Source organism: Gobio gobio (assembly GCF_949357685.1).
Source record: "Gobio gobio genome assembly, chromosome: 24".
NCBI classification, from domain to species: domain Eukaryota; kingdom Metazoa; phylum Chordata; class Actinopteri; order Cypriniformes; family Gobionidae; genus Gobio; species Gobio gobio.
Genome location: NC_137120.1, coordinates 5317376 through 5340307, shown reverse-complemented (window position 1 = coordinate 5340307; position 22932 = coordinate 5317376). Strand labels below are relative to the sequence as shown.

At 40.0% G+C, this 22932-nt stretch overlaps 1 protein-coding gene across 4 annotated transcripts in view; it reads left to right on the top strand.

Moving 5' to 3' along the window:
• The first annotated feature begins 1250 nt into the window (after positions 1–1250).
• The window catches only part of impact (impact RWD domain protein), a 58242-nt gene continuing 36560 nt past the window's right edge, over positions 1251–22932 (top strand). Inside the window, exons 1-6 of one of the 4 annotated variants that reach the window (XM_079807186.1) lie at positions 1257–1311; positions 1445–1519; positions 1588–1716; positions 4354–4406; positions 4482–4544; positions 4619–4698. In XM_079807186.1, the coding sequence (XP_079663312.1) occupies positions 1478–1519; positions 1588–1716; positions 4354–4406; positions 4482–4544; positions 4619–4698 (367 nt within the window). In that variant the 5' untranslated portion in view covers positions 1257–1311; positions 1445–1477. Of the gene's footprint in view, positions 1312–1444; positions 1520–1587; positions 1717–4353; positions 4407–4481; positions 4545–4618; positions 4699–22932 lie in introns of all 4 variants that reach the window. The other 3 variants (XM_079807185.1, XM_079807184.1, XM_079807187.1) reach the window with 3 other exon arrangements.

Below are 22932 nucleotides of genomic sequence, written 5' to 3'. Positions count from 1 at the left end.
TGAGAGGTGACGTTTTTTGAATGCCGTGATTTGATTGGCTGGCGATGGGGCTTGGCTCATTAGTGCTTTTTCGACGTCCCTCCATCGCGATAGACAAATGTAGATCTAGAGAAAAATAAAGATATAGATATAGAGACAGTTAGATATAACAATAAAACATTAATATCATTATTTGTAATAACATTTACATTTAAATGTGTAATTAAAATAAACATTATACTATTTTATACAAAAATATAAAGTATTTATTTATTTACTTTTCAACGATTTAATATACAAGCATATAATATAATACTATCCAATATATTAATTGAATGGTGATTGAAAAAAATTATATTGGTAATATAAGAGCTTTTAAAATAATTATTAATATAATACTTATTCCATATAATATGGACATTTTATTCTATAATATTAATAATCAAATACTAATATATATCAAACGTATATATATGTATATATAATTTTTTATTAGATAATATTAATTTATTTTTTAGAATACGTCAATAATTTAATATAGCAGTAAAATATTATATTTAAAATATTAATTGAATGTACATTAATATTAATAATTAAAACATTTTAAATAAAGTGATTAAAATAAAAATATTAATATTAATCATTTGAATTCATTATTAAAAATAAATATTATGAATATAATACTTATCCCATATAAATATGGTTGTTTTATTCTATCATATTTCATTTTTAGAATACGTTGATAATTTAATATAGCAGTAAAATATTATATTTAAAATATGTATTTATTGTAAATTAATATAAATAATTAAAATTAAAATAAAAAGTGATAAAAAATATAATTGTATATCAAATAAAAATAATTATTAAAATAAATATTATGACTAATATTTTAATAATACTTATTTCATATAATATGGACCTTTTATTCTATCATATAAAAATATTTATATATATATATGTATATAATTTTATTATATAATGTTAATGATCAAATAAATAATTTATTTTTTATAATACATCGATAATTTAATGTAGCAGTAAATGTATTCATATATAGTATATATTAATTTAATGTACATTAACACGAATATTAAACAAAAAATAAAATAATTAATATTAATAACTTGAACACATTATTAACGTAATATTCATTCAATATAATATGAAACTTGTATTCTGTAAATACATATGTACAATAATACAATATGCAAAAATGACAAAAGTACAATAATTTCATTTATGATTTTTTTAGGCGCCCACGTGACCGCACGCTCTAACCCGGAAGCACTGTGCGTGCGTTGTTTTGAAACTTTCCTACTTCAAGATCACGTGCGTTTTATCTGTCACTTTAATATGAAATGCACTTCTCAATGTCTCAATCGATCGTTACATTAAATATACATATTAATAAGGCTTATGAATATTAATGAGTGGGACTTTAACGCTGAATTCTGTGCAACAGGAGCTTTTCTGCAGCTGTCATGTGTTGAACTCGATGGACCCATCGGAGGAGAATGACGCGGACCTGCAGTCTCAGGTATGACGACAGGTGTTTATATCTGTCTTATGATGAAGTGATGAGCTGAGCTGATGTTTATGGCGCAGATAGAGGAGGTGGAAGCGCTTTCCTCCATCTATGGCGATGAATGGTGTGTGATCGATGAAGCTTCAAGAGTTTTCTGCATCAGAGTCTCAGACGACACCCATCAGCCCACATGGACGGTCTGTTTACAGGTACACCACCCATAGATCAAACTCATGAATATGCTAAACGCGCTCATGAATAATTACATGTTAAAGGATTAGTTCACTTTTAAATAAACTGTTGCTGATAATTTACTCACCCAAATGTCATCCAAGATGTCCATGTCTTTCTTTCTGCAGTCGAAAAGAAATTAAGGTTTTTGATGTAAACAGTCCAGGGTTTTTCTCCATATAATGGACTTCAATGAGCTCCAAACGGTCCAAATGACAGTTTCAGTGCAGCTTCAAAGGGCTTTAAACGACACCAGATGATGAATAAGGGTCTTATCTAGCCAAACCATCAGTTTCTGTGAGAAACCCAGCAGTATTTATGCTATTATTTTACCTCTTATCAGACGAACGTGATCATCTCTGAGCTCCGCCATAACTTCCGGCAAGTGAGGTCAAATACGACCTCGCTCATAGATATATCGATCGTAGACAGAGGTGTCAAAAGTATTTACATTCATTACTCAAGTAGAAGTATAGATACTAGGGTTTAAAAAGACTTCTGTAGAAGTTGAAGTATCAACTCAAGCTTTTTACTCAAGTAAAAGTGTAAAAGTACTGGTTTCAAAACTACTTAAAGTATAAAAGTAAAAGTAATGTAAGGGGAAAAAATGCCATTAAAGGGGTAGTTCACCCAAAAATGAAAATTCTGCCATCATTTACTCACCCTCAAGTACTTCCAACCGGTATGAGTTTCTTTGTTCTGAAGATATTTAGAAGAATGTTTGTAACCAAGCAGATAGAGAAAGCATTGACTGCCATAGTAGGGGCAAAATGCTATGGCAGTCAATGGTTGCATATAATCTGCTTGGTTACAAATATTCTTCAAAATATCTTCAGAACAAAGAAACTCATACCGGTTGGAACAACTTGAGGGTGAGTAAATGATGACAGAATTTTCATTTTTGGGTGAACTATCCCTTTAAGGACAAAAGATTAGGCCGTGCCACAGTGCATACCCCTCCTCCTCAAAAAAAAAAAAAGCCCAGTAAAACGGATCAAATATGACTATGTCCAGGTAGAAACTGTCAAAACGGCAATACCTCAGAAAAACACAATGTCAACAGTAAGAAGCCAATTTATGTGCAAAAAGTGCCCAATATAGAGATTGGAAAAAGCAATGTAATTAACAGGCATTTCACACGTTAATGCACACACCACTGTCAAAATGCGTAATTCATTGATACTGTAATCCGCCAACAAAAAATAACAACCATGCGCTTACCACTGTTGCACTTTGCTTTGACAAAACTACAGTACGTCTTTTGTGAAGTACATGGCAAATGCACTTAGTACAGTCAGAACGGATTAATCGTTGATTTTAACATCTTTCAGCATCTGTCGGTGCTGCTAATTGCAGATGTGTGTGTATGACGATGGACAGGAGTCATGGTTATATTTATAAAGAGTCTTCGTGTCACATGTGTAATTCACGTTTGAGAGTTGAGTCACTCTCCCACTCTTTACTGTAGATACAACTTACTGTATAAATGCCACTGGCATAGCGATCGCTGGAATATACAGCTACGAGTCATCGCGTTAAAAACCCGGCTAAAGTCATGAATGAGCACGTCTGCCTGCTGATCGCTGATTGGCTGAAAGTACGTGCTCCTCGGCGAGAACCCGCCCTATCTGGCAACATGGTGTGTGATTTGTGCAGGTGCAGGCGTGATTGATCGCCTACAACCCAATAGGGTGTCGGAATGGTTTGTGTTTATCCTTCTCATCCAACCACAATCAAATTCACTCTATCCGGATGGCGCGATTTATCTGGATACAGTGGATAGTTTTTTTTTTTTTGACGACAAGCCGGAATGAAAACATGCCGATATGGAATAGGAATAACGAGGCTATTATTAAAATGTAAGGAGTAGAAAGTACAGATAATTGCTTGAAAATGTAAGGAGTTGAAGTAAAAAGTAGGCTGAAAAATAATTACTCCAGTAAAGTATAGATACCCAAAATTTCTACTTAAGTAAGGTAACGAAGTATTTGTACTTCGTTACTTGACACCTCTGATCGTAGATGCTTCATTCTACTGATCCGTGCAAGCGCTAATGAGGCATCTATGTATACATCTATATTTTGATCTATATTTTAGCGTGATCATCTCTGAGCTCCGCCATAACTTCCGCTAAGTGAGGTCAAAATATAGATGTATACGTAGATGCCTCATTAGCGCTTGCACGGATCAGTAGAATGAGGCATCTACGATTGATACATCTATGACCACACTCGTATTTTGACCTCACTTAGCGGAAGTTATGGCGGAGCTCAGAGATGATCACGTTCGTCTGTTAAGAGGTAAAATAATAGCATAAATACTGCTGGGTTTCTCTCAGAAGCTGATCGTTTCGCTAGATAAGACCCTTATTCATCGTCTGGTGTCGTTTAAAGCCCTTTGAAGCTGCACTGAAACTGTCATTTGGACCTTGAACCGTTTGGAGCCCATTGAAGTCCATTATATGGAGAACGATCCTGGACTGTTTTCATCCAAAACCTTAATTTCTTTTCGACTGCAGAAAGAAAGACATGGACATCTTGGGTGACATGGGGGAGAGTAAATGATCAGCAAAAGATGATTTAAAAGTGAACTAATCCTTTAATGTTTGTTTGAAGATCATCCTTCCTCCAGATTACCCGAGCTCAGCGCCTCCAATATATCAACTCAAGTATGTGTGAATCCTCTCATGGGAAGATGGGAAGTAAGTGAATCTCCTGTGACTGGTGTGGTTTTGTCCCGACAGTGCGGCCTGGCTCCGAGGACCGGACAGAAGGACTCTGGCCAATAGTTTGGATGAGCTGTGTGTGTGAGTGTGTGTTCTTCCCCCGTCAGCTCAGCCTGATCTGAGTGGCGTTATGAAATGTGATTTTCTTTCTTTAGGGAGAATCCCGGGGAGAGTATTCTGTACCTCTGGGTGGAGAAAATACGGGAATTCCTCCTGGAAAAATCACAAAGTGCAGGTAAGACTGGAGAAAACACAGATCAGGCGTAACATTATGACCGGTGAAGTGAATAACAGTGATGATCTCTTCATCACCTGTTAGTGGGTGGGATATATTAGGCAGCAAGTGAACATTATTGATGTGTTAGAAGCAGGAAAAATGGGCAAGCGTAAGGATTTGAGCGAGTTTGACGAGGGCCAGATTGTGACGGCTAGACGACTGGGTCAGAACATCTCCAAAACTGCAGCTCTTGTGGGCTGTTCCCGGCCTGCAGTGGCCAGTCTCTATCAAAAGTGCACGATATTCACAAAAATGTGATATTGCGATATCGATATTAGTTCACCCAAAAATGAAAATTCTGTCATTAATGACTTTCCCTCATGTCGTCCGACACCCGTCAGACCTCCGTTCATCTTCAGACACAAATGAAGATATTTTAGTGTAAATCTGATGCTCTGAAAGGCCTCCATTGGCACAATGGCACTTTACACTCTCAAGACCCTTAAAAGGCACTAAAGACGTCGTTACAAAGTCCATCTCACTACAGTGGTTCTACAATAACTTTATGAATCTGCGAGAATAGTTTTTGTGCACAAAAAAACCCTAAATAACGACTTATATAGTGATGACGATTTCAAAACACGGCCTCATGAAGCTTCGAAGCGTTATGAATCAGTGAATCGAATGAGCAGTTTGAATCGCCAAATTCCAGCAGTTTGACACGCGATCCGAATCATCATTCGACTCACTGATTCATAACGCTTCGAAGCTTCATGAGGCCGTGTTTTGAAATCGTCATCACTATATAAGTCGTTATTTAGGGTTTTTTTGCGCACAAAAACTATTCTCGCCGATTCATAAAGTTATTGTAGAGCCGCTGTAGTGAGATGGACTTTGTAACGACGTCTTTAGTGCCTTTTAAGGGTCTTGAGAGTGAACCGTGCCATTGAGCCAATGGAGGACTTTCAGAGCATCAGATTTACACTAAAATATCTTCATTTGTGTCTGAAGATGAACGGAGGTCTGACGGGTGTCCAACCACATGAGGGTGAGGAATTAATGACAGAATTTTCATTTTTGGGTGAACTAACCCTTTAATTTCGATATTTTTAAACCTATGTAAAATTACAAAAGTTACGGAAAACGCATCAATATAGATTACAATAGGATAAAAGGATGTAAATAGATACAACACAAGGGTTATTTCAACTGACTGTCCTATTGGACTGGTACAACATGAATAAATAAATAAATAATCATGTCTGGTTGTATAGTAGGGATGCAACAATACAGTAAGTCCACGGTTCAATACATGCCTCGCTTTTTAACCACGTTTTTGGTTCGGTTTCGGTACTGATGGCTTGTCACATCAGTTTTCTGCTATTCTATTCTTAGCCGACAGGAACAGCAAGAGTTATTATTATTTTTATTATAAATTTTTTTTTTTTATTGCAATACTCTTTTTTTATTTTACTTAAAAGACTTGGAAAAACCTTATTTAAAACTTTACTTAAAAAAAACCCTTGTACACATTCCTAGTGTATAGTATAATATAAAATAAATATATATACAGATTTACAGTGGCAGCTCAGAGCGGTACAGCATGAAAGTGTATGAATAAATGTAAAATTAAAGAGAGAGTTCACTCAAAAATGAAAATTCTGTCATCAATTACTGACACTCAAGTTGTTTTACACCTGAATAAAGTAATTTCTTCTGTTGGACATAAAATATATTTGGAAGAATGTTGGAAACCAACAGTTGCTGGTCCCCTTTGTTGGAAATAATAATATGGAGGTCAACGGCTACCATCAGCTGTCTGGTATTTAACAGAAGAAATTAATACAGGTTTGAACAACATTAGATGAGTAAATAATGACATTATTTGAGAGAGAGGGGCGAGTAGGAGGGACCCGGTTTTTTAAAAAATAGATCTGATAAAGAATGTAAACGCGTCTCATTTTGTCATAAACAAAATATCGCATAATTATCGCGAGACTTGCGATATAATATCGGGCAACGTGATATCGCGATAACGATATTGAATCGATATATCGTGCACCCCTAGAACAGTGGAGAACCGGCCACAGGGTCATGGGCGGCCGAGGCTCATTGATGCACATGGGGAGCATCACAACTGGACCATCACCTCGCAACTTACAGGACTTAAAGGATCTGCTGCTAACATCTTGGTGCCAGATACCACAGCAGAGCACACCTTCAGGGGTCTAGAGGAGTCCATGCCTCGACGGGTCAGGGCAGTTTTGGCAGCAAAAGGGGGGCCCAACACAATATTAGGTCATAATGTTATGCCTGATCGGTGTGTATATATTATAGAAATATACACACTACCATTCAAAGATTTTTTTCTTGTTTGCTTACCATTTATTCGATCAAAAATACAGTAAACATTTTGAAATATTATTACAATTCAAAATAACAGTTTTCTATGTGAATATATTATTAAAAAATAAATTTAAAAAAATGTATTGTGATCAAAGCTGAATTTTCAGGATAGTACGATTTGCTGCTCAAGGAACTTTTCTGATTATTATCCATGTTGAAAAACGGTCATATTTTTGTGGAAACCGTGACACGTTTTATTTTTCGTGATTCTTTGAGGGATAGAAAGCTCAAAAAAATATAAATATGATCTTTTGGTAGCACTAAAAATTTCACTTTTGATCAATTTAACGCATCCCTGATTAATAACAGTATTAATGACTTACACATAATGCTTTATTTCATAATATCGGTCACACTTTAGTTGAATTCTCACTATTAACAATGACTTTTGTCTCAATAAACTAGTAAGGTAGTAGAATATGGTCATGCAGAAGAAGGCATTAATATGTGCTTTATAATATGCACGCTAATAATAAACTAGTTAACGGTGAGAATTGGACTAAATGGCATCTAAAGTGTAGCCATTATATTTTTAATATACACCTCTTGGCTGTAGAAACTAGTTTTCCAGAGTATAATAATGGTTATTCCTCAATGCTTTGATGTATTTTGCGCTGAATAATTAGCCTGGACAAATAACTTTAATTATATTAATTCATTCAGTATTCAAAGTGTCTTTTCTGGAGTGTGGGATGGAGTAGCGTCCAAGCCCTTGACACATAAACCATGTGTGTAAAGTCTGTGAGATGAAAGAGCCGGATTGATTGGGTGATTTCTGTGATATGTTGTTTTACACTAGGGGGCAGTAAAGCCATTTGTGTCATCTGAAATGTTGAGGATGTTTTTATTATGCAAGATTGATGCATATCTAAAGTCTGTATTAATAGGGCTAGAGATTAGACCGTAAAGTCTGGAATATTATTAATCATGCCTTCCACTTCATACGACACGCCGTTATTCGTTAATCTTCCTCTACGCTCTTAATTTTTAATGTGGTATGTGAATGCATTTGGCGGGAAACGCCATTGGTTCTTGCATGTCTCGTTTACCAAGTGTTGATATAGATGGTGCATTTGCTAGAATGTTTATTACAAGCCGTCTGCCCATTAAAGGCACAGACTGGAGAGTGTGTGAGCTTTTGGATTTTGTCTCAGCACCAGACGCTCCTCCTGTGGAATAATTGCCTTTGTGTGACAGGTTTTGTTGCGTTTCCTGGGCTTTTTGTTTTGAGCGGCATCGCTGATGCCTCGCTGGAAACACTGTCGTTTGTGTATAAAGCGAACTCTGGAATGGAGGGAATTACAGTCAGGAAAGGCATCACGCTGTCCTTTATTCCCCCCTGCTTTTAAGGAACACAGCGTTCCACCGGCAGATGGAAATTACACATGACCATTTTTGTATCCAGGAGAAAAAAAAGCGCCTCGCAGACGTAGGTGTTCTTCGCAGAGAAATCAAGCAAATGTTCAGGTCTGTGGTTTCATCAGCCCTTTGAAGAGAATAGGAGGCATACGGTGTTCTCTGCGGAAATATACAGGAAGGAGGCACGATTGAAACAGGTGCACGGGGCCTGCCGGCAATCAGGTACTCGGCCTGTCATTAACCTAGAAGTAATAGACCCTTCAGCTCGCGGGAAGCAGCCTCTTTTGATTGTTCAAAACCGGTAGGTGGAGAGAAGCATCTCAACGAGCAGGAAGTTATAAAAACTCAGAGTCAAGAGATTGTGATGCGCTTCGAAAATAATCACACGTTTTCAATTATTCATTTAGCTGGCGCTTTTATCGAAAGCAGCTTCCAGATTGGAGCAATGTGCGTCCAGCTTATCATACACACTCACCTAAAGGATTATTAGGAACACCTGTTCAATTTCTCATTAATGCAATTATCTAATCAACCAATCACATGGCAGTTGCTTCAATGCATTTAGGGGTGTGGTCCTGGTCAAGACAATCTCCTGAACTCCAAACTGAATGTCAGAATGGGAAAAAAAGGCGATTTAAGCAATTTTGAGCGTGGCATGGTTGTTGGTGCCAGACGGGCCGGTCTGAGTATTTCACAATCTGCTCAGTTACTGGGATTTTCACGCACAACCATTTCTAGGGTTTACAAAGAATGGTGTGAAAAGGGAAAAACATCCAGTATGCGGCAGTCCTGTGGGAGAAAATGCCTTGTTGAGGTCAGAGGAGAATGGGCCGACTGATTCAAGTTGATAGAATTGCAACTTTGACTGAAATAACCACTCGTTACAACCGAGGTATGCAGCAAAGCATTCGTGAAGCCACAACACACACAACCTTGAGGCGGATGGGCTACAACAGCAGAAGACCCCACCGGGTACCACTCATCTCCACTACAAATAGGAAAAAGAAGCTACAATTTGCACAAGCTCACCAAAATTGGACAGTTGAAGACTTGAAAAATGTTGCCTGGTCTGATGAGTCTCAATTTCTGTTGAGACATTCAGATGGTAGAGTCAGAATTTGGCGTAAACAGAATGAGAACATGGATCCATCATGCCTTGTTACCACTGTGCAGGCTGGTGGTGGTGGTGTAATGGTGTGGGGGATGTTTTCTTGGCACACTTTAGGCCCCTTAGTGCCAATTGGGCATGGTTTAAATGCCACGGCCTACCTGAGCATTGTTTCTGACCATGTCCATCCCTTTATGAGCACCATGTCCCCATCCTCTGATGGCTACTTCCAGCAGGATAATGCACCGTCACAAAGCTCAAATCATTTCAAATTGGTTTCTTGAACATGACAGTGAGTTCACTGAACTAAAATGGCCCCCACAGTCACCAGATCTCAACCCAATAGAGCATCTTTGGGATGTGGTGGAACGGGAGCTTCGTGCCCTGGATGTGCATCCCACAAATCTCCATCAACTGCAAGATGCTCTCCTATCAATATGGGCCAACATTTCTAAAGAATGCTTTCAGCACCTTGTTGAGTCAATGCCACGTAGAATTAAGGCAGTTCTGAAGGCGAAAGGGGGTCAAACACAGTATTAGTGTGTGTTCCTAATAATCCTTTAGGTGAGTGCATCTTAAAGGAAGATATTTTTGAAAAATGTTTATATCGTCCACATAGTGAAAGTCAATGGGGTCCAAAGTCGTTCGGTTCCCAACGCTCTACAAAATATCATCTTTTGTGTTCCGCAGAAGCAAGTCTTACAGATTTGGAGCGACGTTTATTAATTTATCAAAAGCAGCTTCAAAATAGGAACATCCCAACCTGTTGATCATACGCCCCTAAAGAAGATATCTTAAATATACAATGAAAGTCCCAATGTTCTTCTTTTGTGTTCAGCTGAAGAACGTCACACAAGTTTAGAAAGACATGACAAGCTGGTTGTGGGAAACACCTGTGCTGATGTGAGGTTCACTGAAGTCACGATAAAAATAACCGAGTGGGCGGTTTGACAGGACCTCCACACCTGACAGGATACCTAACAGTAAATAAAGCAGCAAGCAGCCATAAAGGGACCAAGCACTATGGCTGAGAGCATCAGACCAACTGCAACACTGAGCAATCAAAGACATATTAAGAGGATTTTAGACAAAATGGCTGAAAAATCATAAAAACAGTCACTAGTAATATGATTTAATGGTGTATCACTTTTGACCAATCGGTGACGCTGTGACCAAATTGATGTGGTGTGGTCAGTGTAAGTCGACAATGACGCATACAAAGTTTGGTGTCAATGTGCCAAAGCATTGCATTGTCATTTTGGCATCATGCCATCGATTTTTTTTGCTGCGCTTTACGAAAACAGTTGCGTGTATCAACACAAAATCCATAACTTTTTATCAGCACATTCTGATGCTGCGTTCACACCAAACGAGAATATAGCGTCAAAACCGCGTCTAGTTGGACGCTTGAACATTTAGAATCCATTCGCGCCTTCACAGTGAATTGGACGTGCGTATAAATTGAGCATTTGAAGCGAAATAGACGCGCGTTCAATGCACTCCAGGAGAAATATGTCATAAAACACCACTCTGCCTCTTTTCATTTTCATTAAAAATATATATTAAACATTAATAGCCACACAAATGTGGTCCAGGCAACTCCTACATTATCTTCACTGCATGTGTATTTAAATATCCTAAAAAAAAAGAGTTATGAAACTTCTCTTTGCCCTCAGTCAAATCGATTAGGCAGACGACAAATTATAGATTCATGACACCAAAGATCGGCCGTTAGATCTACACAAGATGAACCACTACAGGCCATCAGAGCCAGCGGCAGACGGCAGAAGGACTGGCCGAGGAAAGGCTGCTCTCGCCGGGGTTAATGAGCGCTGAGCGCCCGGTGATCGCCTGGAGCTCAACTCCAAAAACGCAAGATGATTTTTTTTAAATAGGCACTCTCTTTATAAATACTACATTCTCACCTGAAAAAGTCTTAAAACTACGTTTTGTGACACAATAGTAGTATTTTGAAATTATGCGGGGTTTCTCATCACGTCACTTCACCACGTGACAACAGAAGGGCAGTTTTCAACTCAGGCGCGAATTCGCTTCAAACGAAAAAGCACCACTCACGCAAGACGCTCAATTCGCGTCATTCGCGTGAACTGGACGCACGAATGAGGCGGAATCGCACCGCAGGACCTCCAGACACGGGTCAATGCGCCTTTCCATTGACTTAACTTTGAAATCACTCGCTCCTGACGCTCTATTCGCATTCGGTGTGAACGCAGCATGAAGATGATCTCAGTCGAATTTGGTAAAAATCAGACAAACGGTCAATGAGGAGTTAGAAAAAGGTAGGTTTTGAAAGGAAATAAAAATGGCGGACAGGAAGTTTGTTCAACTAGGGCAAAATTGGTATCTATGTTTTCAGCCTGACCCGAGGAATCTACGGAGACCAGTTTCATTACAATGAGCTAATATAATCAAAAGTTAGTCGCATTTTTGGAAATTTCATTATACATTTTGATCACAAGGTGGCGCTGCCACAAACCTTTTGAGCACCTTCAGGGCATGATTCCGAAGACACATACCCAGTTTCGTAACGATAAGCCAATGTATTTGTAAAATATAGCGTTTTACGTCAAAATTCTAAATGGCCGACATGGGAAAATTGGGTATCGTTCGGCTCGGCATGGTGCACTGAATCTAAAGAGACCAATTCTGTGATTTTGGCCAAACCATACAGAAGCATGGGCGTCGGAGCCATTGTATGTGGGTGGGACAAGGCCCACTCCCTTTTTACAACCAATGATATTGGACCCACTTACTTTTAACATCTCTAATTCAGCACGTCTGTTCACCTACCCCTAACCGATAAACACGTCAGACACTTTATTTCCGTTTTTTTAATATTTTCTTCATTTTTATTTAAAATAAATGCCTTTCCGATCTGAAATGTGATGGGAAAAGGGAGTAGAGCGAGTTTGGCAAAAGGCGGATTCGAACCTCGGGTCGATTTGCCTCAAAACGTTCTGCTGTGCATCTTACCCCTACACTATTGCCGCTCTAAGCAATACAGTGATTTCCATCATTTTGTCTGGCCCAACCAGATGTTTAGTAAACAAGGCCGTATTTTCTTTTACTTAATGTAAATGGCATCAACTCCAGTAAAAAACTTCTGAGAGATGACCCACCCACATTTTTTTTTTTGCTTCCGACGCCCATGTACAGAAGTATAACCAAAAATAGCCGTTTTTTATATCTCCGGACCACTAGGTGGCACTGTGCCGAAACTGTGCAGGTTGCCTCAGGCCGTGGTTGTCATAACACAAACCAAGTTTGACCAAGCGTTGTGGAGATATAGCCTCATCTCCCTTTTGGCGTGCTCTTCGTCCAATTTGTTTTTGCGTTATTTGAGAACGGTTTCTATTCAATTGACACAACTTTTTGTCAGCATGGTCTGAAGATGATCTGGTTCAAGTTTTGTGAAAATCTGAGCAACGGGTTCGAAAAAGTAGAAATTCAAGATGGCGGAAAATGACGGATCGAATGGAATCGGTGAATTTGGTTTCTGGTCCTCACGTCATAAACGTGAATGCAACTTTAGACGGTGGCGCTAGAGGGATTGGGTTAGAGACTCCAAATTTGCTATGTTGACAGTTCAGACCGTCCTTTATCTGTGTGCCAAATTTCATAACTTTCCCGCAAGCGGTTCTATGGGCTGCCATAGACTCAAGAGCGGAAGAAGAAGAAACAGAAGAATAATAAGAAGAAGAACACCAACGATTACAATAGGAGCCTCTACACCTAATAATATCCCCCCAAGTCTGATCTCTATCCTCTCTGCATGACTCGTTTCTTTTTCCAACATATTGAAATTCTTGCAAATCATCGCATGCTGGCAAAATGTTGGGATGCTTTTCACATGAGTAGCCCAGTGGCTCATTCCCTGAGTAATTTCTCCTGATTATCCGCCTCAAATCTCTCCTGCCTTTGAACATAATGTTTGCCAAAATTATTGCACGCCGGATATTGGATCCATGCCTTTGATCTGGCCATCTCGATAAAGTCGAATTGTTTGGGTGAAATGAACAGAGGCCGAGGTAGATGGGGTTTTTTAAGAGCGCTCCTTCTCAGACCTCTGCGTTGGGGAGATCTAATCGTAATCGATGAAAAGACTCGCGCTGGCCTTGACAGAACCTGTTAATCTTTTCCGCCGGGGCTCTAAAAGGCCCCCGTGAGGTCAGCGCCAAGTCCAGAATGGACCCTGATGGGTTTTGACACTCAGCCCGGTCTCTCGGCTCTTTTCAGACGGTGGAGGAAATCTTATTTTGAGGGAAGGAGGGAATTAGCTTGGTCCTGCTTCGTTGGCTTGCATCGATAACACACATTATTTTGCACTCCTGAGGTTGTTTATCTGTTGCATAATGCCGTTTTTGGCACTTAAATGTCCCTATTACTTGATATCACACGTTGTCCTGAGAAATCACACTCGGATTGTGGAGGCGGTGTCTGCCTTTCAATCATTTTTTGCATGTTGAGGATTGGCTGACGTGTTTTGGAAGGAGGGGATAGACCAAAAAATCAGCAAGTGGAGTATTTTGGGGGTCTTTTTCTGTAGTTTTTTTAGTGCATGCCTGGCATACACTCACCTAAAGGATTATTAGGAACACACACTAATACTGTGTTTGACCCCCTTTCGCCTTCAGAACTGCCTTAATTCTACGTGGCATTGACTCAACAAGGTGCTGAAAGCATTCTTTAGAAATGTTGGCCCATATTGATAGGAGAGCATCTTGCAGTTGATGGAGATTTGTGGGATGCACATCCAGGGCACGAAGCTCCCGTTCCACCACATCCCAAAGATGCTCTATTGGGTTGAGATCTGGTGACTGTGGGGGCCATTTTAGTCCAGTGAACTCATTGTCATGTTCAAGAAACCAATTTGAAATGATTGGAGCTTTGTGACGGTGCATTATCCTGCTGGAAGTAGCCATCAGAGGATGGGGACATGGTGGTCATAAAGGGATGGACATGGTCAGAAACAATGCTCAGGTAGGCCGTGGCATTTAAACCATGCCCAATTGGCACTAAGGGGCCTAAAGTGTGCCAAGAAAACATCCCCCACACCATTACACCACCACCACCAGCCTGCACAGTGGTAACAAGGCATGATGGATCCATGTTCTCATTCTGTTTACGCCAAATTCTTACTCTACCATCTGAATGTCTCAACAGAAATCCAGACTCATCAGACCAGGCAACATTTTTCCAGTCTTCAACCGTCCAATTTTGGTGAGCTGGTGCAAATTGTCGCCTCTTTTTCCTATTTGTAGTGGAGATGAGTGGTACCCGGTGGGGTCTTCTGCTGTTGTAGCCCATCCGCCTCAAGGTTGTGTGTGTTGTGGCTTCACAAATGCTTTGCTGCAGATCTCGGTTGTAACGAGTGGTTATTTCAGTCAAAGTTGCTCTTCTATCAGCTTGAATCAGTCGGCCCATTCTCCTCTGACCTCTAGCATCAACAAGGCATTTTCGCCCACAGGACTGCCGCATACTGGATGTTTTTCCCTTTTCACACCATTCTTTGTAAACCCTAGAAATGGTTGTGCGTGAAAATCCCAGTAACTGAGCAGATTGTGAAATACTCAGACACCAACAACCATGCCACGCTCAAAATTGCTTAAATCATCTTTCTTTCCCATTCTGACATTCAGTGTGGAGTTCAGGAGATTGTCTTGACCAGGACCACACCCCTAAATGCATTGAAGCAACTGCCATGTGATTGGTTGATTAGATAATTGCATTAATGAGAAATTGAACAGGTGTTCCTAATAATCCTTTAGGTGAGTGTATATATCATATACTTCCCGTAATCCCATCCCATAATAAGCCCATAATTGCAACGTTTAGGTCTTTGATTTGTACTTCTGTCTCCTAGTAACATGCTACAATAGAAGCTAATTGCCCATCGGTGCTATGTAGATGCAAAACAATTCTTGCAATCTACAAATAATGTCAATTTGTTATCAATTTTAATTAGTACTTGTTCCATACTAGTACGAGCAGTGTGTAATTTACTCACGGGTTACATCACAAACAGTCAGACCATAGTCCACTTCCAAACTATCCTCAAAAGCCATTGTTTTTCAAGGACGGCTCTCCCACGCCTTTCGCTGAATGTGATAATTGCGATTGGAATTATGTATGTCAGCGGTTTCAATATGCAAATGCGTTTCCATGAATGCGGCGCTCGAGAGGGAAATGGATCTCCGACTGAATGCGGGGGAAAAAATGGAAATGGGCGCGTGACTAGCCGTCTTGTTCATTAGCCAAGTCCCATTAATTATTTTAAGGCACGAGTCCTTCGGAAAACCCAGATGTGGTTAAAGAAGGACACTCAATTAGAGGCGCGGGGGTTTGGCGAACGTATCAGAACTCGCTTTACTAGGAGCTTTTGATAGAAACTAAATTGCAGGTTTGTAGAAAGAGCGATGACGTTCGATTGATGAGTCTGAGCTCTGCTCGATTGGTTCAATGTGACAAAATTAAAGGATGGTAATCAGGACGCAATCACAGAGATAGTGGGCCTACATACACCTCCTGATTTGACCTTCACCCATCAGTAACCGTTCTGCACATTGAGCCTTGACACCCTATCAGAACACCTACACCAACAAGACACTTCCCCGCTGGCTAAATCAATCTGAAGGCGCAGGCGGTAATCCACTGCATGAGAAGCCATCAGGACAGAAACCTCCGGCAGAAACTATGAAAGCAGTGTATGATGGTCTTAGCTGGTCTAAAGACATTTTTCCTGTGCAGATTGTTGTAGTTTAAAGAATAAGTTTGCCGTTTTTTTTTACAATAGCTATGTTTCCATCCAAAGCTGAGGGGAATTAGAATTTTGTATTAAACATGATGTGTTCAAGAGAACAAAATGGCCACTTCCTGGGAAACTGGTGCAAAATATCATAATAAAAATGGAAGTTGCTTCAACCAGGGAAGCCTGTGGCTCTTTTTCCGACATTGTAAATGACTTGCGCCTCAGACGTGACACGACAACAGACGCTGTCGTGTTCTCCTGTGTTCAAGGCAGATACCGGGTGTTTGGGAACGCACTTATGCGAGACCGGGAGGTTATTATAGCAAATCGGGCATTTCAGAATTATTAAAGCAACGTTTGAGATGGTGTGCAATTAGTCCGGTTATAAAATCGCATCCTGTGTTGAGGCGCGCGTCTTTCTCCATGTTACCTGCAACTCGTGTCATTTTGTGCCGTCCTTTTTCAGCAAAAAGGCTTTTGTTAAAACTACAGATTGATCTTTCACATTTCTGTATTCCCGCCCAGTGCAGTTTCATAATAAGTTTTAAATATGGATTTTATTCTTACACAAACGCATCGATTTTCTAGGCCTTTATTAACCCCCAGAGGACAGATGCACTTTTATGATGGATGGATGGATGCACTTTTATGATGGATAGATGCACTTTTATGATGGATAGATGCACTTTTATGATGGATGGATGCACTTTTATGGTGGATGGATGCACTTTTATGATGGTTGAATGCACTTTAATGATGGATGGATGCACTTTTATGATGGACAGATGCACTTTTATGATGGATAGATGCACTTTTATGATGGACAGATGCACTTTTATTATGGATGGATGCACTTTTATGATGGATGGATGCACTTTTATGATGGATGGATGCACTTTTATGATGGACAGATGCACTTTTATTATGGATGGATGCACTTTTATGATGGATGGATGCACTTTTATGATGGATGGATGCACTTTTATGATGGATGGATGCACTTTTATGATGGACAGATGCACTTTTATGATGGATAGATGCACTTTTATTATGCATGGATGCACTTTTATGATGGATAGATGCACTTTTATGATGGACAGATGCACTTTTATGATGGATAGATGCACTTTTATTATGCATGGATGCACTTTTATGATGGATGGATGCACTTTTATTATGGATGGATGCACTTTTATGATGGATGGATGCACTTTTATGATGATAGATGCACTTTTATGATGGATGGATGCTCTGTTATTATGGATGGATGCACTTTTATGATGGACAGATGCACTTTTATGATGGACAGATGCACTTTTATGATGGACAGATGCACTTTTATGACGGATAGATGCACTTTTATGATGGATAGATGAACTTTTATGATGGATGGATGCACTTTTATGATGGATGGATGCACTTTTATGATGGATGGATGCACTTTTATGATGATAGATTAACCTTTATGATGGATGGATGCACTTTTATGATGGATGGATGCACTTTTATGATGGATAGATGCACTTTTATGGTTGATAGATGTACTTTTATGATGGATAGATGCACTTTTATGGTTGATAGATGTACTTTTATGATGGATAGATGCACTTTTATGATGAATAGATGCACTTTTATGATGGATGGATGCACTTGTATGATGGATGGATGCACTTTTTTGATGGATGGATGCACTTTTATGATGATAGATGCAGTTTTATGATGAATAGATGCACTTTTATGATGAATAGATGCACTTTTATGATGGATGGATGCACTTGTATGATGGATGGATGCACTTTTTTGATGGATAGATGCACTTTTATGATGATAGATGCAGTTTTATGATGGATGGATGCACTTTTATGATGAATAGATGCACTTTTATGATGGATGGATGCACTTTTATGATGAATAGATGCACTTTTATGATGGATGGATGCACTTTTATGATGAATAGATGCACTTTTATGATGGATGGATGCACTTTTATGATTAATAGATTCACTTTTATGATGGATGGATGCACTTGTATGATGGATGGATGCACTTGTATGATGGATGGATGCACTTTTATGATGGACGGATGCACTTTTATGACGGATGGATGCACTTTTATGATGGACGGATGCACTTTTATGACAGATGGATGCACTTTTATGACGGATGGATGCACATTTATGATGGATGGATGCACTTTTATGATGGATGGATGCACTTTTATGGTTGATAGATGCACTTTTATGATGGATAGATGCACTTTTATGATGGATGGATGCACTTGTATGATGGATGGATGCACTTTTTTGATGGATGGATGCAGTTTTATGATGGATAGATGCAGTTTTATGATGGATGGATGCACTTTTATGATGAATAGATGCACTTTTATGATGGATGGATGCACTTTTATGATTAATAGATTCACTTTTATGATGGATGGATGCTCTTTTATGGATGGATGCTCTTTTATGATGGACAGATGCAATTTTATGGACATACAAATCAGTCATTCACTGCCATTATAAAGCTTTGAAGAGCCAGGACATTTTTTATATATCTCTGATTGTGTTCATCTGAAAGAAGAATGTCATACACACCTAGGATGACTTGAGGCTGATTAAATCATTGGATAATTTTCATCTATGGGTGAACTATCCCTTTAAGTTGGTTTTCCAGAGTAACCTGCTGACAAGTGCCCAAAACCCCTTTAAAACCACAGAAGAATCCCCAAGGCTGGTTTAAACTGTTCTTTGGAAGGGATTTCATGCAGGATATCAGGTTCTGATGTGACCAGTGTGTGCGGATACAAATAAAAGGTTTGGCAAAGAACCTGCATTAGGTGTGTCAAACTAATTGGAAGCAATTGACGACAGCCAGCTTGTGTTGTTTACTACATCGTTTGTTTAACTCTCAATCTCAGGATCACGACTCCGACAGGTTGCCCGTGCCCTACAGAGAGTCTGTCTTTTGAATGATTCATTAGTGTTTTGAAGACACAAACGCCAAAGTTAAATCAAGCGCTTGATTACCTGTTTTGAACATCTGTTTTGTTCCAACTTGACTTCCTTTGTTTCCAAATGAACGTTCTGGATCTGACGACTCTGTGTGCGTTTCCGAAACCCCATTGTTTGGCTGTGATGCGCTCAGTATGCGTGCAGTTGTTTCTTTTTCGTAGTGCGAATATTACATTAGCGATGCTAATTTGTTCCCCCCACACGTTTTGGTAAACAAACAGGCCTGAATACACTCGGCTCGCGTGCTTGTTGGTGACGTCACTTCGGAAGAAGTAACTTAATCTAATATCAAACTTCAGAGGGAAGGTAATTAGCGTCTTCCCTCATCAACGGAATGATTACAGGCCTAATACTTGACGGTGTCATGAAAAGTGCCGCCTCCCTTCACACTCGGCAAACATTAGCTCTGTTTTTACAGTAATTATGCAGATGAGATGCTAGTTACAGCAGGTTGTGTGGTGAAGGCCCCTCTGAGAGATCAAAAGGTTGTTTTTTTAATATTTCCGCGGGGCATGAATATTCACGTCTGACACTGAGAGGTGGGGGCGGCTGGGGAGAAATGGAAAGCAGTCAAAGGTTGTTGAAGCTTTGGAACCGGTTTAATTTTATGACAAGCTATAATTAAATTCCCAAATTGATTTGTCTCAGTTTTCCTGAACTAAATTGGGAAGAAAAGCCGAGCGCACCTCAGCAGTTTAAGACGTATTTTCTGATGAGCTCCCTTACGTGTTGTTTAAAGATGGTGGTCAGAGGCGGGAATATGTGCTTATGTTGGCTAGGACATGTGCACATGCTTTGATTCATTAAAGGATTAGTTCACTTCAAAACGAAATTGTCCTGATATTTTACTCGCCCCCATCTCATCCAAGATGTTCATGCCTTTCTTTCTTCAGTCGAAAAGAAATTACGTTTTTTGAGGGAAACATTCCAGGATTTTTCTCCACATAATGGACTTCAATGGCAACCAACGGTTTAAGGTCCAAATCAAAGCAGTTTCAAAGGAAGGGCTTCAGAGGCTCTGACCGATCCCAGACGAGGAATAAAGTCTTATCTAGACAAACCATCGGCCATTTAATAGAAAATTATATACTTTTTAACCTAAATTGCTCATCTTGCGCTGCTCTTCAACATGCCACGGATTGCGTAATCACGTCCGAAAGGTCAAGCTAAACATAGGCGGAACGAACGTGCTTTGACTAATACAAACGGCCTTTACCAAAAAACACTTCAAAATCGTCCAATATCGTTGTTTTACCTTTTTTTGCTAAAAGACGTTTGTATAAGTCCACATCCACATGAAGCCAGAGCTTTCCCTATCCAATCTTTATTTTCCCAAATATCTGCGTACACACGAAACCACTAAAACCGACTCAAAACGATGTAGTACACATGCCAGACCAGTGTGTGGCGCTGTAATTCTGGCGTAGAAATACACTAAAAACGGAGCAGAAGTGTTGTGGCTAGAAGGGGCACAGCAACCATAGATATACATAATAAAGGCTAGATGTCTCGTCCGCGCTGCTGGCCAATGAAGGTCGACGTCCGCACCTGGCGGCCATCTTGTCACAGTCGGCTCGCTCACTCGTAACATTGTGTTAATGGTGCTTGCACTTTTTAAATAACCATAACTTGCTCAATTTTCTACCGATTTTCAAACTGTTTGGTTTGTTATAAACGTCAGAGATGTAGTTATGACACTGCATACTTATGAAAAATTATTCATAATTTGTTCAAGCATCCATAATTATAGCCACGTTAATAACGTTTGTAAGAAACCAAACCATTTGTAAATCCGTCAAGATTTCAGCGAGATAAGAGTATTTGTGTTCAGATCACTCGCCTTATATCAGGAGCCACACACTAGAGGGCTGCATTGGGATTGAGTCCCGCGGGACCCAACGCAAATCTCGCGGGAGCGGGCGGTTTGAATTTTGCTGCGGGCGGGAATGGGCGGCTAAAAAAACACCGCGGGAATCGGCGATATAGGGAGGTTGCCTAACGACATGATGGAGAAGATGTCAATAGATGATGTAGAAAAGAACCTCAAACGAGGTATTTACAGCCCAAAAGCTAAGCAAGGAAAGTCTGACATTTGGAGAAGTTTCTCAATTGTTTTGGTAGGCAAAGTCATGCGGTATAACGTTATATGTATCCACATATTGCGCAGCTGGCAAATACATAGATACTTGATCATACCTCACCAAAAACGCTCAGCACTCCCTGCAGGTCAAGTTGACTGTTTGGTGTTTTTGACAAACATTACATAGAAGTTTAGTGAGTGGAAATGGATTGTTTCTAAATGTCCGTTTGCTATTTTGTGTTCACATTACGTTCTGTTGAAGCATGTTTTCTCAGGTTTCCTTTCAGTCCGTCACGTTCGACGTAGGCTACGTCGGAACTGACCGACGAATTGGGATCTGTTTTTCTGTTTTCTGTTTTGCAAAGCAGTCTATTCTTATGTGCAAAGTTTTTGATAAAAACGAAATTATATTTGAATGTATTTGTATTTGTCTTTTTTTTTTTTTTTTTTACATGCAGGCCAGGGAAACGAAACAAACAACCCCATGAATCTCTTTAATAATATCAATACAAATACGTGTTTTTTTTTTCCTGCGGGACGGGAGAAGACACAAAATCAATGCATCTCTATTATTGTGCGGGAATAAATTCTCAGAGTTTTGCGGGTGCGGGCGGGAGTGGACATACATATTGCGGGAGCGGGCGGGAGCGGGATGAAGAAAACAGTCCCGCGCAGGGCTCTACCACAGAGTCCTGCCTGTGACAAGATGGCCGCCGGTGATGACGTTAGAGACTCCACCATAAGACATCTAGCCTTTATTATGGATATCTATGACAGTAGCGGTCGGAAGTGAGGCAAAATCTCAAAATTACCAGATTGTGTTTTACTAACGCCTACACCTACCCCAACCCTAAACCTACCCTTACAATAATGCAAATATAGTAATTAAATGCCGCAATATTGATGTGCGCATGCCCAGTGGCCGTGGCCGTATCCCTTCTAGTCTTTACCGCACAGGACGTGGTGTGATGACATCACCGTTTCACAAAATATACGGATTGGCTGTACACACGAAAACGCAAGGGTGTCGGTTTCAGATTTGTTATGAAGTTCGTTGAAATGGGAACCAGCAAACATTAAAAGACTTTAATCAATATAAACAAACAGAAAGTAAAAGTGTTAGCCCCTCACGGGCGACTGCCGCGCACACACATAACAAAACACAAACACAACAACATAAAGTCCAGGCCTGGTCCTCTCCTGTCCTTCACTGGTGTCGCTCGCCCTTATATGCCTCCGGGCTCCCTCATGAGTGGACTCGAGACCCCGAGTCTCACTCGCTCCTCCTACGTCTCTCGCTCGCCAACCTCACCACAAGATTTATCCACTCTGGGACCCGGTTTCAAAGAATACCGGTTTCAGGCTCCCAAAACGGCGGATCCGTCTGGACGAAACGCTGATACGATACAACATTTGTACGTATACAGCTAAACGCGTCTCCGTGTGGACGGGCCTTAGTCTTCGCACGTGCACTTTGTAAACAGGGGGGCGGGACTTCTGCCTAGCGTGACTTTTT